The sequence below is a fragment of the Geotrypetes seraphini genome, chromosome 5 (assembly GCF_902459505.1).
Source record: "Geotrypetes seraphini chromosome 5, aGeoSer1.1, whole genome shotgun sequence".
In the NCBI taxonomy this organism is placed as follows: domain Eukaryota; kingdom Metazoa; phylum Chordata; class Amphibia; order Gymnophiona; family Dermophiidae; genus Geotrypetes; species Geotrypetes seraphini.
Genome location: NC_047088.1, coordinates 166,081,185 through 166,098,274, shown reverse-complemented (window position 1 = coordinate 166,098,274; position 17,090 = coordinate 166,081,185). Strand labels below are relative to the sequence as shown.

General features: G+C 42.3%; 1 protein-coding gene across 5 annotated transcripts in view; it reads right to left on the bottom strand.

Annotated features, from left to right (window-relative positions):
• IKZF2 (IKAROS family zinc finger 2) overlaps positions 1-17,090 on the bottom strand; it is a 273,519-nt gene that overhangs the window by 85,315 nt on the left and 171,114 nt on the right. For all 5 annotated transcript variants that reach the window (XM_033944155.1, XM_033944157.1, XM_033944154.1 and 2 more), the window contains exon 5: positions 12,647-12,814. In XM_033944155.1, coding sequence (XP_033800046.1) covers positions 12,647-12,814 — 168 coding nt within the window. The remainder of the gene's footprint in view (positions 1-12,646; positions 12,815-17,090) is intronic.

Here is a 17,090-nt window from a genome sequence, read left to right as displayed (position 1 = left end):
ATGAGCATCGGAGCATTTACTTCACCGGCCCACAGCAAAAAAAGCTCTACTGCAGTTTGATAAAAGGGGCCCTAGGTTAAGTAATGGCTTAAAGGAGAGATTATGCAGCTCCACGCATTTTGCATATATAGTTATCCTACTTCAAAAACCATGTATCTTTGTATGCATGTGCCATGCATGGTTTCATTCTTTAAAAAAAATCTTGTGTTTTACCACAGAACACCAAATAGTAGTGACTGGTTGTTAAGAGTGACACTGAAGTGCATTTAAATCACATTATATATTTTACAGCTACAATAGGCTAAGTACTGAACCTAGGCTTTGTTATGAATTTCACACAGTTTCTCTGTATATAAAACAAGAAAGAAAATGGTACCTTTTCTTTATCTGCTCTGCTTCATAGGCTAGAAAGTTCTGACAGGACATAAGAACATAATAATAGCCATACTGTATCAGACCAATGGCTAATGTGGCCCAGTATCCTGCTTCCAACAGCGGTCAATCCAGATCACAAATACCTGGCAGAAACCCAAATAGTAGCAACACTCCATGCTACCAATCCCAGGGCAAGCAGTGGCTTCCCTATGTCTATCTCAGTAGCAACTATTGACTTTTCCTCCAGGAACTTGTTCAAACCTTTTTTAAATCCAGATCCAGAGCTTAACTATTCATCAAGTGAAAAAAATATTTCCTCCTATTTGTTTTAAAAGTATTTCCATGTAACTTCATTGAGTATCATCTAGCCTTTGCACTTTTTGAAAGAGTAAAAAAATCAATAAATTTTTACCAGTTCTACAAGACTTGGGATTTTGTAGACCTCAGTGATATATTCCACCTCAGCTGTCTCTTTTCCAAGATGAAGAGCCCTAAACTCTTAAGCTTTTTTTCATGCAGGAGGAGTTCCATCACCATCATTTTAGTTGTCCTTCTTTGAACCTTTTCTAATTTCGCTATATCTCTTTTGAGATACGATGACCAGAACTGAGCACTATACTCTAGGTAAGGTCGCGTCATGTAGCGATAAAGAGGTGTTATAATATTCTTGGTCTTATTTTTCATCTCTTTCCTAATAATTCCTAGCATCCTGTTTGCTTTAATGGCTGCTCCTGCACACTGGGCAAAAGATTTAAGCATCTTGGTCTAAATTCTATTTACGAAGCAAAAAAAAATAGACACTGAAAAAATTCACTGGCAGTATTCCATAAACTGTGCTTAAAGTTAATGCAGTTATAGAACAGCGCTTATGTCTGGGACTCATGCCTAACTTTATGCATGTATATTTGTTCTAACAAAATGGGGTGCATACCCTTGTACCTAAAGTTAGGCATGAGTGCACCTTATTCCATAATTACATGCATAACTTTGAGGAACGATCCCTATCTACCCATGACCCCATTTCCATGTCCCCTTTTAGACACCACACATAAATTTTAGGCACAAATGCCATGCCTAAATTTAAAAACCAATTAACGCTAATAATTGCTTGTTAAGAAGCACTCTCGAAAAGGTGGGCTTTTAACTGGACCTTGAACACTGCCAGAGATGGAGTCTGCTGTAGGGATTTCGGCAGCTTGTTCCAAGCATAAGGCACAAATAGGTAGAAGGGATGGAGTCTGGAGTTGGCAGTTGAAGAGAAGGGCACTTACCAGCTCACGGGGTGAGGAGGGGACAAAGGAGATAAGTAAAGAGAGATAGTGAGGGCCAGCTGAGTGAGTACATTTGTAGATCAGTAAGAGGAGTTTGAATTGTATTCAAAAATGGATGGGAAGCCAATGTAACGATTTTTTTTCTGTCTTTGGTCCTTTCATTCATACCTTGGTAACAGAAAGTGTTCAACAATTCATGGAAAACATCAAACATTAGACCAGTCATTACAGATCACAAAAACAGCCCAGATGACAAATCAAACTACAGGCCCATAGCCAATATTCCATTTTTGGCAAAATTAACAGAAAAAAATTGTATTTTTTCAAAACTCAGAATTCATTAAAAAAACAAACATTCTACACTCTAACCAGACAGGCTTTAGACAACATCATTTGACGGAGCACTCATTAATAGGCATATCAACAGTCATTCACTACCATCTGGATCACCATAATTCCATTCTTTTAATATTCCTTGATCTTTTGTCAGCATTTGACACTGTAGATCACAGGTGTCAAAGTCGGTCCTCGAGGGCTGGAATCCAGTCGGGTTTTCAGGATTTTCCCAATGAATATGCATGAGATCTATGTGCATGCACTGCTTTCAATGCATATTCATTGGGGAAATCCTGAAAACCCGACTGGATTACGGCCCTCGAGGAGGGACTTTGACACCCCTGCGTAGATCATAATCTTCTCCCTGGACAACTTGAAGCTATAGGTATCACCGATCAGGTCTTGGCCTGGTTTCACTCATATTTTACCGACCACTTTTCAACAGTTTCATTTAATAATAGTATTTCAGAAAATCTCACTACTAATTTTGGTATTCTCCAAGGATCAATTCTTTCATCCCTCTTGTTTAACATCTTTCTTGCTCCCCTGATGACCCTCTGCCAGTCTATAGGATTCAGTGTGTTTGCTTATGCAGATGACATACATCCTCTTGATCCTGATAACCCCGCAGAAATTCATTCCATCAATGAAAAACTTAGTCAAATTCACCACTGGCTTGACATAAATCGGTTGGCGCTCAACATCAATAAAACTAACATAATGCTTTTTCCTTGGAAAGAAGGGATTATTCTTATTGCTCCTAACAGTTACTTCCATCAAGATACTGGGAGTCATTTTTGACCAGAAACTATCTTTTCATGAACATATTAGCAGTGTAGTCAAATCCACATTCTTCAGACTAAGACAAATCCGTTCAGTATCAAAATGGTTGGAACCCAAATCTCTTAATATATTAATCCATTCATTGGCCATTTCTAGAATTGACTACTGTAATGCCTTGTTCATAGGAATTCCCCTGAAAGAAATTAGATGCTCACAGCCTATTCAAAATGCCTCAATCAAACCATGCGCTAAATGAAAAATACTAGCGCAAGCTCTATGGGGGCATTATAGCGCACGCTAAATGTGCGCTAAAACCGCTAGCACACCTTAGGAAAAGGAGCCCTAAGTGTTCTGCAATTTTATTCTTTATAATAGTTTCCGATATATTTTGAACACAATTTTAATGAATGCATTTGGAATCTATCAACAAATGGATTTTTATTGGAAAATTAGTCCAATTTGCGCATGTCTGCACAATTCTTCCGCAGGCTGGATAAAATCATATCACGGGCCGTATTTTGGAGACCCCTAATTTAAATGTACAAGGTCTGTTCAAAATGTTCCAGGACTGATTTTATAAAAAATTATTAAACAATCTTATAACTTATTCCATTGGGTTCCCTTCCCTATGTATACACTTTTCCCAATGTTGTGTACACTTCTAGAAACAGTCCTTAAATTCATTTTCAAGGAATCGCCAAAAGCTGCTGCATCGAATTTTGCTTTATGTCTTCAATGGTGTCAAATCACTTTCCTTTCAGAGTGGATTTAAGTTTAAGAAACAAGAAGAAGTCAGCAGGGGACAAGTCAGGAGAGTAAGGTGGCTGGGGAAGAACTGTCATCATGTTTTTGCACAAAATTCATGAATTTTGACGCATTCAAAACACCTTCCCCGACTCATGACATGTTCCTCATAAGCCACTTTCAACATTTCATAATTTTCTTTAGCGGTCTTACCCAATTTAAAACAGAACTTCGCGTTGTAGCGCTGCTCGTTGAGGTCGCACATGATGAAAAATAGCTGATCACAAAAACACTGTCACAAAAACTGCTGTAGCTCGGAGATGAAAACAGATATCAACAAACGGAAAAAAGGAGGTTACTCATGAGGTTTCAAGCTACTCAACACCGCCTAGCTTGTATCAAAGAACGTTGCATTGGTGCACAATTCAAATTGTCCTGGAACTTTTTGAACATCGTATGATGTTTTCAGACTGTGTGTTACTGAATCAGGGACCTTTTCATTTTGCTGGAAATTTTATCAACAGAATGCGATCATTTTAGAACTATTTTCCTAAAGAATTCTTTTTGGAGAAAGAGGGTAAAATACCTGTGATCATTCTTAATATGTGTATAGTTGTTTGACTTTTTAATATTGTATGTATACTGCTGATATGTATTGTTTGCTTTTAGAATGACAATTAAATAATTTTCCTCTAAATAGGATGCCAATTAGCATTAAACACCAATACTAGCCCTTATGTAGCATTAATTAGTGCTAATATGACATATATGATTTATATTGCTTCACATTTATTCATATTTGTTGTCCGCTGGATTTGATGAGTGAACAAAATAGTAAAAATTTAAGAGCTGGATATTGAACCTAAACTGATTTAACACATACCAATGAATTTAGGGCTCCTTTTACGAAAGTGCATTAGGGCCTTAATGCGCGGAATAGAGCGCGCTAAATTGCCGCGTGTGCTAGCTGCTACTGCCTCCTTTTGAGCAGACGGTAGATTTTCGGCTAGCGCACGCTAATCCAGTGCGTGCACTAAAACGCTTAGCGCACCTTCGTAAAAGGAGCCCTTAGCGTATCTCAATTTATCAGTTAGTACATGTTAAATCATTTAGTACACACTGAAAATCCCTACTAAAATGAATAAGTGAAACTAACCAAAAATATTGCCAAAACTAAAAAATATTTGTGTGGGGGGAAGGAACAAAATTTGCATACCTGTGCATATATTTAAAAACCTATAACTCCCATTCCTGTGAAAACTTATCTACATTGACCTGGAGCTACCACTGTATAGGTCAGAGTAAGCGATCGTCTAAGAAAATCAGGGAGCTGAAACAGCTGCAGAATGCCACCAAAAGGATATAATTTTCAAAAAGCAAATGTTGGCATACATTCTATCAAATAAGATATCTGTTACAAGGTTATGCAGAATGTGAGATCCAGGCTCGCTGTTTTATTTCGCCTTTTGTATCATTTAAATAATCATTCTTGCTGCCAAGCGTATTTGTTGGCAGTTCATGCAGGGGCTGGAAGTGTTCCTATGCTTCAGGCATTTACAACATACTGGCACTAACTCGAAGTAGTACTAAGGCACTGAAAGTGAAACAGGGCAATTATCATCAATTAACACCCTGTACTCCACCTCATCAGACTGCTACAAGGGATTGTGCTTTTCAGCAGCTAATTCTGAACATGTTTTTGGCAATACAACTTTGATGACAATTTCTTAGTAGCAGCAGAACCTCTGAATATAAGTACTTCTCGTCTCTGACAAAAATGTCAGGAAAAGCTACTGGTTTTTCACACAGGAAACAAATGTGAAAAAAAAAATGCCCAGAAAAATATTGTGAAGATTATGTTCACAAACCAGCAGATTAATACTCTGTGATGTGGTTTAATGGGGGGGGGTAGGGGGGGGGGAAATAAGCACCTTTACATACTGGAAGTTTTCTGGCATTCAAAAGGAGCCCTTTGCTACAGTTCAGTCACACTGAAGCTCCTGTATGATGCACCGTGAATTAATGTACCATTTAGCAGCCTACAGTAAGTTTTAAATATTTCCTCATTCTTCTTTCTACCCCCAAGTACATGCAACATTATTGTCATGTGACATACTGCCATTAAATCCTAGTATAACACATTATTTGTTCTATAGATAGAAATAAAGAAGCACTTGGTCCTCTCGCCAACTCATTCTGTGGGCCATATCCTAGACCTAATCTTTATTCACAAAGATACTCCATTCATCACAGGAACTCCTGGCTGTACTACCAATACCCTGGTCTGATCACCATTTGATTACATTCAACCACACCTACACAATGACTCAACCGTCTACCAGGAAGCAAACCCAGCATAAGAAAATATATAACAATGCTATCAACTTAGATGATCTCTCCATAGGCCTTTCCAACCTAGTGGGAACATTAAAATCCGATTCTGAATCTGTTGACGAGGCTAACGTGGACTGGTACACTGAGGTAAAAATCCTATATGAAGGGCTAGTGCTAGTCAAAGAGATCAAATATTGACCCCGCAAATATTCATCCCCCTGGTTTACTGATGACTTAAGAACAAAAAAAAGAGAACTAAGGAAAGCAGAAAGGAAATTGTACAAATCCAGGCTTAACAGTGACAGGTCCAAATGGAAGGAACTGCCCTTCAACTGCAAACCACAAAATGACGTTCCTACTCCCACTTCATACCGAGCCACTGGAATCGACTGCCCCCACCGATTAGATCCCTTGAAGGACTCCTCAATTTTAGGAAAGCAGTAAAAACTTACCTCTTCACCTAACTCCCCTGCCTATGACCAATAAATTACAAAGAAATATGTATTGATACAAGATCCTCGGTATGTGTCGAATAGGATAAAAACTTGCATTGAAAAACCTTGCACTGTAACTATGGCAAATTCCAAACTGTATATTATGTATATTGGTAGTAAATCCCTAGCATGCGTTGAGTTAGGATAAAAATTTGTACTGGAAAAACCTGTACTATAACTATGGCAAATTGTAACCTGTTAACTGTAAATTATGTATGTTAGCCTGTAACCCGTTCTGAGCTCCTTAGGGAGGATGGGATAGAAAATTAAAAAAATATATTTGCCCAGTAGCATCACAACACCGTGTTCATATTTGCACACAAATGACTGCCTAGTGCTGTCATCAAGCACACTTTTCCATTATCACCTACCAACAAGGAAGGCATGTCCTATCTTCACTGCCCATTCTTGATCCAACATCTCAAAGATCAGCAAACCTCAGGCATTAGTCTTGCATACTCTTATCATACTTTCTTAAATTCTGTTACTGCTTTAGGCTCTACCACCTCCACCACTGGGAAACTGTATGCATGTTGCTATAATTACATGCAACCCATGTCAAAAGCTTTTCACTCGGCTCTTTGAGCCCCTGTCCTGCCCACAACTTTTACGGATCAGTTTATTTCCAACTGGCATTTTTATCCACGTATCTTTACCATAGGTCTTCTTAGGGACCCTGAAGAAGACATTCTGTCAAAACACAGACTGTGTTGGGTCCAGGGTCCAAAGCTTTTCAACGGACTGTGTCCTATAGGTTTTTATGTGGTTTGCCAAGTTTTAATATTAATAAAGTCCATCTCAAGAACATCATTTCTCCACATTGTTTTTTGTTTCTTTTTGTATTTGTCTTTGAAGATCATTGGGTCAATTCTCTTGTATTCTTTTGAACAGTAGGGTCACCCACAAAAGTTGAATTGACCACAGGCATCAACTTCCTTTTCTTTCTCCACTCATCTGTCATATTGAAGCATTCCATGTTTCTCCATAATAGATGCTCTGAAGTAAGATGGTATGCTGGATGTTGTGAAATATGGAAAGGTCAATGACATATTTTCTGAATAGACTTCGCAGTCACAATCCATGACCCTCTGCAAAGAGATTCTTCCTTAGGCTACTCCTGAATCCACTTGCATTCAGCCTCACATCATGACCTCCTCACTAGAAAATGCTTACTTTAAGGGTCATGCCACTTTTGCAAATAAAATATACTTTACATATAGAAAATGCTTAATAAAATTATCCCCAAATTGAGCTCATCTCCATTCCAGGTCTACAGTTCTCGTGCTATCTAGAGAAATAAGGGCTTTTGAGCATAATATATGCACCCTAAGGAGAAATGTTGGCAAGATAACTGACTAATCACAGTGGAATTCCAAAACAACCATAGGCAGTAATTTAGGATATATGCAGAACACTATCATCTTATGAAGAAGGCTAGAATAAAGTAAATAAGACACTAAAACCTGGAACTAACTGACTCTACAGCTGCAAAGACTACCATCAAAAATGCAACTATCCAGGTCATGAACATGAGCTCACTACAAATTTGAAGAAAGCTTGTCATCAGATGAGTTAGAACCACTTTGATGTCTTATGAAATTAGAAAAGGCTTGATGGAAAGCTTAGACTGAAGCAAGCCCCACATGAGCCTGAGAACTAGAGACTGAATAGAAAGAAAGGATTTCCTTCCAAATTTATCATAAGCACCAATTACACTAAGGGGAACCTTAACAATGTTAGAAACCCTTCCCTCCAAAAGAGTCTCATCTGTGTGTTTGGGATGGGGCATAATTTAGAAATTCATAAACTATGTAATAACAAGTTAACAGTATCATGGGACTTGAAGTTTATTTTGTAAATGAAAAGCTTAGGCAACCTTCTGTGTATGAGAGAAGGGATTGTAGGGTGTAGTAGTTGTTATAGATGGGCACACTGGATAGACTTATGGGCCCTGATTCTCCAAAAGTGCGTCCCGATTTTAGGCAGCTGTAGGCGTCCCACAGCTGTCTAATCAGCCAATCGGGATGCACGTTTTTTTAAAAAAATGCTCCACAGGCAGGCCGCCTATATTGAAGGCGAGGCCCGCAAGACACCTAGGCCCTGATTCTGTATAGGACGTCCGGGAGAGGCGTCCTATTCAGAATCGGCCTAAACTAAACCCCGATTCTGTAACCGGCATCCATGTTACAGACGCTGGTTAGAGAATCGGGTTAGATTAGACACGGCCCGCTACACTTATCGCGGCAAGGGATCTCTCTGCCGCTATAAGTATAGCAGGCCGCGGCCCCCTGACCGATCGCTGGCAGGAGGGTGCCCAAACCCTCCTGCCAGAAGATGCCCCCCACACACTACCGACCGCCCCCCCTGACACTACCGACCATCCCCCCCGACATTACTGATCTCCCCCCCCCGACAATATCGATCGCTGGCAGGAGGGTGCCCAATCCCTCCTGCCCGAAGACGCACCCCCCCGGCGCTAACAACCCCCAAACCTCCACTCCACCAAACCTGTTCTTACGGCCAGATGGGTCTTGCACGTCCAGCCGGCAGGCACCGCCTCGTAGAAATAAGGCGGGCCCGCCCCTTCCCGGCCCATCCCGCCGAAGCCTAAGGCCTGATTGGTCCAGGCTCTAGAAGCCTGGACCAATCAGGCCTTAGGCATAGCGGGTCCGACCATCCCCACTAAGTCTAAGGTCTAGAGCCTGGGCCAATCAGGCCTTAGGCTTTGGCGGGATGGGCCAGGAAGGGCGGGCCCGCCTCATTTCGACGAGGCGGTGCCTGCCGGCTGGACGTGCAAGACCCATCTGGCAGTAAGAACAGGTTTGGTGGAGTGGAGGTTTGGGGGTTGTTAGCGCCGGGGGGGTGCGTCTTCGGGCAGGAGGGATTGGGCACCCTCCTGCCAGCGATCGATATTGTCGGGGGGGGAGATCGGTAATGTCGGGGGGGGGCGGTCGGTAGTGTGGGGGGGCGGTCGGTAGTGTCGGGGGGGGCATCTTCTGGCAGGAGGGTTTGGGCACCCTCATGCCAGCGATCGGACAGGCTGCGGCCCGCTATACTTATCGCGGCAGAGAGATCCCTTGCCGCGATAAGTATAGCGGCCGCGTCTACTTACAATGTAGACCAGCATTTTGCTGGCCTACATTTTAAGCTTCTCCTCTACTAGGGAGATGCGTAGGGCCGCCTAAGGCCCGCCTAAGGCCCTTAGACGAGCTTAGGCATCTTGCGGATCTCCCTAGGCTCCCGGAGGTGCCTTCAGGCCTGCCTGGGGAGCATTTTTTTTTTAAAAACGTGCATCCCGATTGGCTGATTAGACAGCTGTAGGACGCCTACAGCTGCCTAAAATCGGGACGGCACTTTGGAGAATCAGGGCCATGGTCTCTATCTGCCATCATTGCTTCTGTTTCTCTATTTCTATGTTATGTGGCAACTGAGGCTTTTCAAATCTTTCATCTCCTAGACCTGCTTCTTTCTGTTTACCTTATGAATCACAGGAAGTAAATTAGATGGAGTCCTCCACACTATACATCCTAGAAAAGAGGCTGGATGGGCGGTACTACCAACTTACCAGGACAGTGTTCTCTTTCCTTCCTAGAGGTGCACCTAGATGATTAACTTTTCAGGATTACCACAATGAATATTCATAAGATGAACTTGCATACAATGGGTCTCCATTACATGTAGATAACATCTCATGCATATTCATTATGGTAATTTTGAAAACCTAATTGGTTAGGTGTACCTCTAGGAAAATGTTGAGAAGCATTGCATTGGGGCAATCCAGACATTTCAGGAGACTAAGTAGAGGTGCCCTGATTTCACTTTCAACTTGAAACTGAAAGGGATCAGCCCAAGTCGTCCTTTGTACAAAGTCCTAGAATGATAGATCTTCATTAGACCTATTCCTAAGGTAGCATTCCTCTTCAGGTCAAAACTGAGCTGATACGTACGCAGAGCCCCAGGACTCTGATAACTCTACAAATTACAGTAGTCTAAGATTAGACAACCCTGGAGTCTAAGTCCTCTATAATTTAAAACCTAAGTGGAAATGAGTATCCAGAAAAAGCTTCCAATCATGGACCCACTTCACTTACAGCTGACACAAACAGTACCAAGACAGATTTAGATCACCAAGCTTCTATCAGTCCTAAAGTGGAAGTGCTGAGAAAATAATCATTTAATGCTCTGAGAAGGGTCAAGATGCTTCATGAAAAAGCATCAATATGACTGCTGTATTGAGCAAATATTTTAATGATTCTTCTGCCCAATTTAGAAAAGCATTAGATCACAGGGGAATGGACATCAAGCACAGTCCTCCTCCTGTTTTCCCTGAAAGGCATCCCCAAATTTCCCCTTCAGTTCCCATTCTAATTCCCCCTACTTTGTGTCCTCAAAGACACCACTCCTCAACAAAAAAGATTCCTACTTATCATCAGCCCAATTCTAATTTAAAGCAAACATAACCATCACTAGTTCCCTATTTTCATGCTGAAATATATCTTATTTCTGTTCGGTACTCAAGATTTTTGAATAATCATCTTAGTCATCAGCTATATAGCAGACTGGCACAGGAACTTTAGCACAGTTTTGCCATCATGATACTCCACATGCTCTCATATTAAAATAAAGTAAACTCAAATGTACAAACATTTTCTCCTTCTTATTACAAGTGTATTGACTGTATCAATGCTTTAGTCTCTAAAAAGTGCTCAGTATACACAGGTTCCTTTCCTTCCTATTATTTTCTTCTTTCAGTGTCCCCTCTGGAACAAAATGAAATCCACCTACAGCAGAGAAAGGGTGACTTACTTACACATCTGGAGATCAGGGAAAATCCACAGCTTGGTGCTTACTGTTCAGTTCAACACACAGTCTCCTTACAATAGCATCTAGTCCTAGCAGATCACTGAATTAGTCAGAATAATTGAAAGACAAGGAAACAAACCAAGGATCAAACGCAGGAGACAAAAATGATTAAAAAAATAAAATCAACAAAAATACCTACTTAGATCCAAAATCAATGAAGAAAAACAAGGAGAGCTAAAGGACAATTTGATGCTGGTATTTTCTACAGGACCTGTCCATGCTTTGGATCTGTTAATGCTGTGTAATGGAGGAGACATATCTATAAATGGGAATGCAAATGCTTCCATAAATGGCAGATACATGGCAAAATACACTACGTGCTATTCTATAAAATACTGCACAAGTGTTATGGTGCTAATTGCAAGGGGGAAGCATACACATGGGCGGGCCATGATGGCAAGCGATATGCATAACTTGCAGAATATTATCAGTTGTGCTTGTGACATTTATTTGGTTAAGCATGCCAACTTACACCAATTGTATACCAGGCACCTCAATCTCAGATCAAAACGTTTAGAGAAACTATTAGAATCAAATCCACAGGACTCAGCTAGTAAAGTTCAAGCTGTATCCCTTAGGCTTCTCAATGACAAATTTCTCATCGGTCCTCAGCGGCACCACCAAGGACTCAATCAATTTTCTTAGTCTCTGGCTTTATGTGTCAACTCTTCATTGGACCCTAAACTTTAATCAACTATTCTTTTTTTTTTTTTTTTATAAATACTTAGCTTGGTGGTCTGTTACAGGTATATTAGGCCAACATGTTTACGGTTGCGTCAAGGCAATAATTCATCACAGCCATAATTATTTGACCACAACTACCATCCAAAGATGATAACTTACACCAGCCATCACACTTAACTTTTAATGCACCAAAGTATGTTTACATTACTATTTTATAATGTCTTAGGTGTGCCTAAATGACAATAAAGAGTTGGCACTCATTGTGCCTCACTGTGGCACCTAATTTGAGGTGCCAATTTATAGAACTACTTCTAAAATGTGCAGTCTTTAAAGTGAGCAGGCTATTTTTTTTGCCTACACCAGGGCTTGTTCTTTAAATCACCTTGTTTTTTTTTCTCTCAGAAATGATCATATTCATCCAAAGAGTAATTGGGATGCACTGGCACCCTTCTGAGGAATGGGGTTTCTGGTAGCTTGGCTAACAGGATATCCAATTGCAGCCAGCAGGGAGGAGTCAATTTCTGCATTCTACTAGATCTCCCTGACTGCTGCTGGTATGGTAACATAAGGCCCCATCACATGCCCTAATGCTAGGGAGCTGGTTTTGAAGCATATTCTATATGGCATCAATAAATAACAGGCCATTAATAATGGTTCCTTATTGCTTAAAGGTTATTGCCCCTAAAATGTAAACATGGCTTTTTTTTAATGGAAAAATGTACAAGAGAAAATGCAGCACACTGAGGCATCAAGAAGACTCACCCGAATGTGTTCTGAGGTGACCTGTGAGGGCATCCCTTCTGCGGCAGGCATAGCTACAGAAGGGGCACTTGAAGGGTTTCTCCCCCGAGTGCAGTTTAATGTGCCTCAGTAGATTGCCCTTCTGTGTAAAGGATGCTCCGCACTGGTTGCAATGGAAGGGCCGCTCACCTACGGCAGAAAGAAAACAAGAACATATTCAGCAAATATGACATCATTTGGAAGCAACTTAGAACCTTTACAATCTGCCACAACCAACTTGCTCTCTCCTTACTCACACTTAACACCATTCATGCTATGAATGCCTCAGAAAACTTTCATATTCCATAATTCCCAGGCAAAAGAAACTACTGCATGATATATCTTCATCAGTTTCCTCCTAATAGCAAAAACAAATTTGTTATGGGTAGGAGAAGCCTTTTCATGGCATAGAACCACTGAGGAGTGGGGGAGGGAGTTGTGAATATGGGCTACCATTAAGCTGGTTATTAGTAACTAGATTTCACTTCATAAAATGAGACCTGCCCTAAAATAACATGAGTTAGTGGTTAAATAACACCTTAATGGTAGTCCACATTGATAACCACACCCCTTATTTGTTTGAAAAGCTAATATCGCTGATAATAGGCAATTAACACCTATTAACTGATGCTAATTGGCACTAATTAGAAGTTACGTGCACAACTTGGGAGGCAAATTCTATAAAGTGGTATGTGACAGTTCTGTGTGAATCTCAAAAGGGGGTGTGGCCAGGGGAGGAGATAGGGCGGGTCATGGGCATTCCTAAAACTTAAGCACACTGATATAGGATATGCCCAATCCACACACAATTTAGGCCTGATTTTATTGTTTTAAATGGGTGTGCCCAGGGCCATATTAAAGGGTAGGTCCATTAGGCACGTGCCTTGGTCCTGAAAATATCAGGGGGCTTCCAGGGCCGGCATTAGGGGGGAAGCAAACAGGGCAGGGGGCTCCCGACTGCCAGGTGATGTCAGTGTCCTTCCTGTCCACTCTCTTGCTGCCCTCTTGTCTGCAAAAGACATGAACCCTGGCCGCGGGGCTCTAACATTTCATGCACTGGCTTTCCTTCTCCTCCGAAACAGGAAGTTAGATCATTCCTGTTTCTTCGGAGAAAGGAGGCTGGCATGCACAGTATTAGAGCCCCAGTTCGCTCTATCACTGTGCGTGCTGGCTTCCCTTCTTCTCCGAAACAGGAATGACGTTAAGTTCCGCGGCCTGGGTTCAGTTCGCTTACGGGCAGTAGGCAAGAGGGCAGCGAGGGAGTGGAAGGGAGGGAAGCTGACCTCACCTCACCAGGCAGTCAGGGGTGGGGTGGGGTGAGAAATGCTGCTAAACCCAATTGGGGAGCGAGAGGAAAGGAGGGAGAAGGAAGGCCAGGGAAGGGAGAGGAGAAGAAATAGAGATGTCAAGACCATAAGAGGGAGGGGAAGGAAAGGAGATACCAGACCAGGAAGGGGGAGGGAAGGGAAGGAGACAGGTGCCAGATCAGGGCAAGGAAGGAGAGAGGGAGAGAAAGGAAGGAGAGAAAATGCCAGATAATGGAGGGGGAAGGAGAGATAGAAGAGAAGGAGAGCAGAAAGATGCCAGGCCATGGGGGAGGGAAGGGAAACTAAGGAGACAGATGCCAGACCAGAGGGAAAGGAAGAAGAGGAAATGCCAGAGCATGGAGGGGGAGTGGGAGATGCTAGGCCATGGGGTTGAGTGGGAAGGAAGGAAGGAAAGGAGAAGAGAGAGATGCCAGAGCTTAGGGGAAGGGGTGGAGACAGAAAAATGGAGAGGGGGTGAAGCTGAAATGAATCATGTACAAAGGAGAGAAGGGGTACAGGACAGACAGTTTATTGAAGGGACAAAGAAAGAGGGAAGATGCCAAATGGAAGAGAGAGAGTGAGAGAGGGCAGATACTAGATAGAACAGGTAGAGAGGGCAGTGGATGGAAGAGGGACAGATGCTGAATGGAAGTGTGGGGGAGGGGGGACAGACATTGAATGGAAGGGGGGTGAGAGAGGGGAGCAGACGCTGGAAGGAAGTGGGGAGGAGAAAGGAAAAAAAGGGTACATGCTGGATTGCGGGACAAGGATAGAGTTAGATACTGGAAGGGGTAAGGGAAAGAGGTGGCAAGCTATAGGTAGACACAATGAAAGAGGGAGATTGAGAACTGAATAGTAAGAAAGAATTTAGACAGAGGCAGAAAATAAATTGAGAAGGAAGACCAGGGAAGAACAAGAGGAAGGGAGTGAAGAGAGAGAGATGCCAGAGCAGGGGGAAGGGGAGGAAATAGATACCAAACCTGGGAGGAGGAAGGAGGCAGATACCAGATCTGATGGGAGGAAAGGAGGGATGCTAAAATCTGACGGAAGGGAAGAAGACAGATGCCACACCATGGGGGGAGCAGAGAAAAATAGATGGATGCCACACCAATGGGGAGGAAGGAGAGATGGAAGGGAGAGGCAGACAGTTTCTGAAAGAGGCATAGAAAGAGAGCAGATGACATATGGAAAAGGCAGAGAGAGGGCAGCCAGTGGATGGAAGAAAGAAGATGAAGAAAGCAGAAACCAGACAACAAAGGTAGAAAAAAAAATTATATGTGTTTTATTTATTTGTTTTTGCGTTAGGATAAAGTATTATTTTAGCTGTGTTGATAATCTTTTATTAATAGAAAATGGAAATAAGGTGATCCTGTTTATCGGACTAATTTTAATACATTTTTTACTAATTCAGAGACCATAACTCTTTTCCTCAGGTCAGGACAGGGATACTGTAACAGTAGTATAGTTTTAACCCCTGAAAGGTAAATGAGAAATGTATTAGTCCAATAAAATGATGGGCACTAAATTTTCTTTCCGCCATGCCCCATGCCTCCTACCCAAATGCAAAATATAAATTGGTGGGCTTCCCAAAACCCTGCCAGCTGAAGATCTCTTCCTCTAGGAAGGAAGGGGGGATTTGTTCAGAGATATTTGGAGGTTGCATAGAAGAAAAACTGTACACTGGCACTGGTATGGTAATCTTTGTAGTTCATTTTGAATTTTAAAATAAAAGAAATAAAGTGGAAATTAAAAAGTAAATAAGAAAATGGGTAAATAAATGGGGGCGGGGCATGGCGAGGTGGGGCAGGGGGCCAGTGGACTTGTGTGCCTAGGGGCCCGTGACAAATTAATCCTGCCCTGGGTACAGCTGCTAAGTGTGATCTATATATGGTGTGTGCCTTTTATAGAATCATGTAACCTATCCTTAAAAACTGGAGAGATCCCGGAGGACTGGAAAATTGCAAATGTCACGCCCATCTTCAAGAAGGGTTCAAGGGGGGACCCGGGAAACTACATGCCGGTGAGCTTGACCTCGGTCCCGGGAAAGATGATTAAGGACAGCATCTGTGAACACATAGAAAACAATGGACAGCTAAAGTCAAGTCAGCACGGCTTCTGCAAGGGTAGGTCATGCCTCACAAACTTATTGTACTTCTTTGAGGGGGTAAACAGCCAGGTGGATAAAGGGGAATCCATTGACATCATTTACCTTGACTTTCAAAATGCCTTCGACAAGGTACCGCACGAAAGACTGCTTAAAAAGCTGTGGAAACACGGGGTGCAAGGGGAGGTCCACCAATGGATCAAAAACTGGCTGGCGGACAGGAAACAGAGGGTAGGAGTAAAGGGCCATTACTCAGACTGGCAATGGGTCACGAGCGGAGTTCCGCAGGGGTCGGTGCTGGGACCGCTCCTGTTCAATATATTTATTAATGACCTGGAGGCGGGAACAAATTGCGAAGTTATTAAATTTGCGGATGACACCAAACTCTACCGCAGGGTTGAAACCATGGAAGACTGCGAAGATCTGCAAAGGGACCTAACGACACTAGAAGAATGGGCCAAAAAGTGGCAAATGAACTTTAACATAGGGAAATGCAAGGTCATGCATGTAGGGAAAAAGAACCCGATGTTCAGCTACAAAATGGGGGGATCACTGCTAAGGGTAAGTAACCTTGAAAGAGACCTGGGAGTGATGGTAGACACAACTTTGAAGGCGTCAGCACAGTGCGCCACAGCCTCAAGAAAAGTAAACAAAATGTTGGGTATCATTAAGAAGGGTATCACGACCAGGACGAAGGAGGTCATCCTGCCACTGTATCGTGCAATGGTGCGACAGCATCTGGAGTACTGTGTCCAGTACTGATCGCCGTACCTCAAGAAGGATATGGCAGTACTTGAGGGAGTCTAGAGAAGAGCAACTAAACTGATAAGGGGTATGGAAAACCTCTCATATACTGACAGACTGAAAAAACTGGGGCTGTTCTCCCTGGAAAAGCGGAGATTTAGAGGAGACATGATAGAAACCTTCAAGATCCTGAAGGGTATAGAAAAGGTAGACAGGGACAGATTTTTCAGATTATGGGGAACCACAAGTACAAGGGGGCACTCGGAGAAAT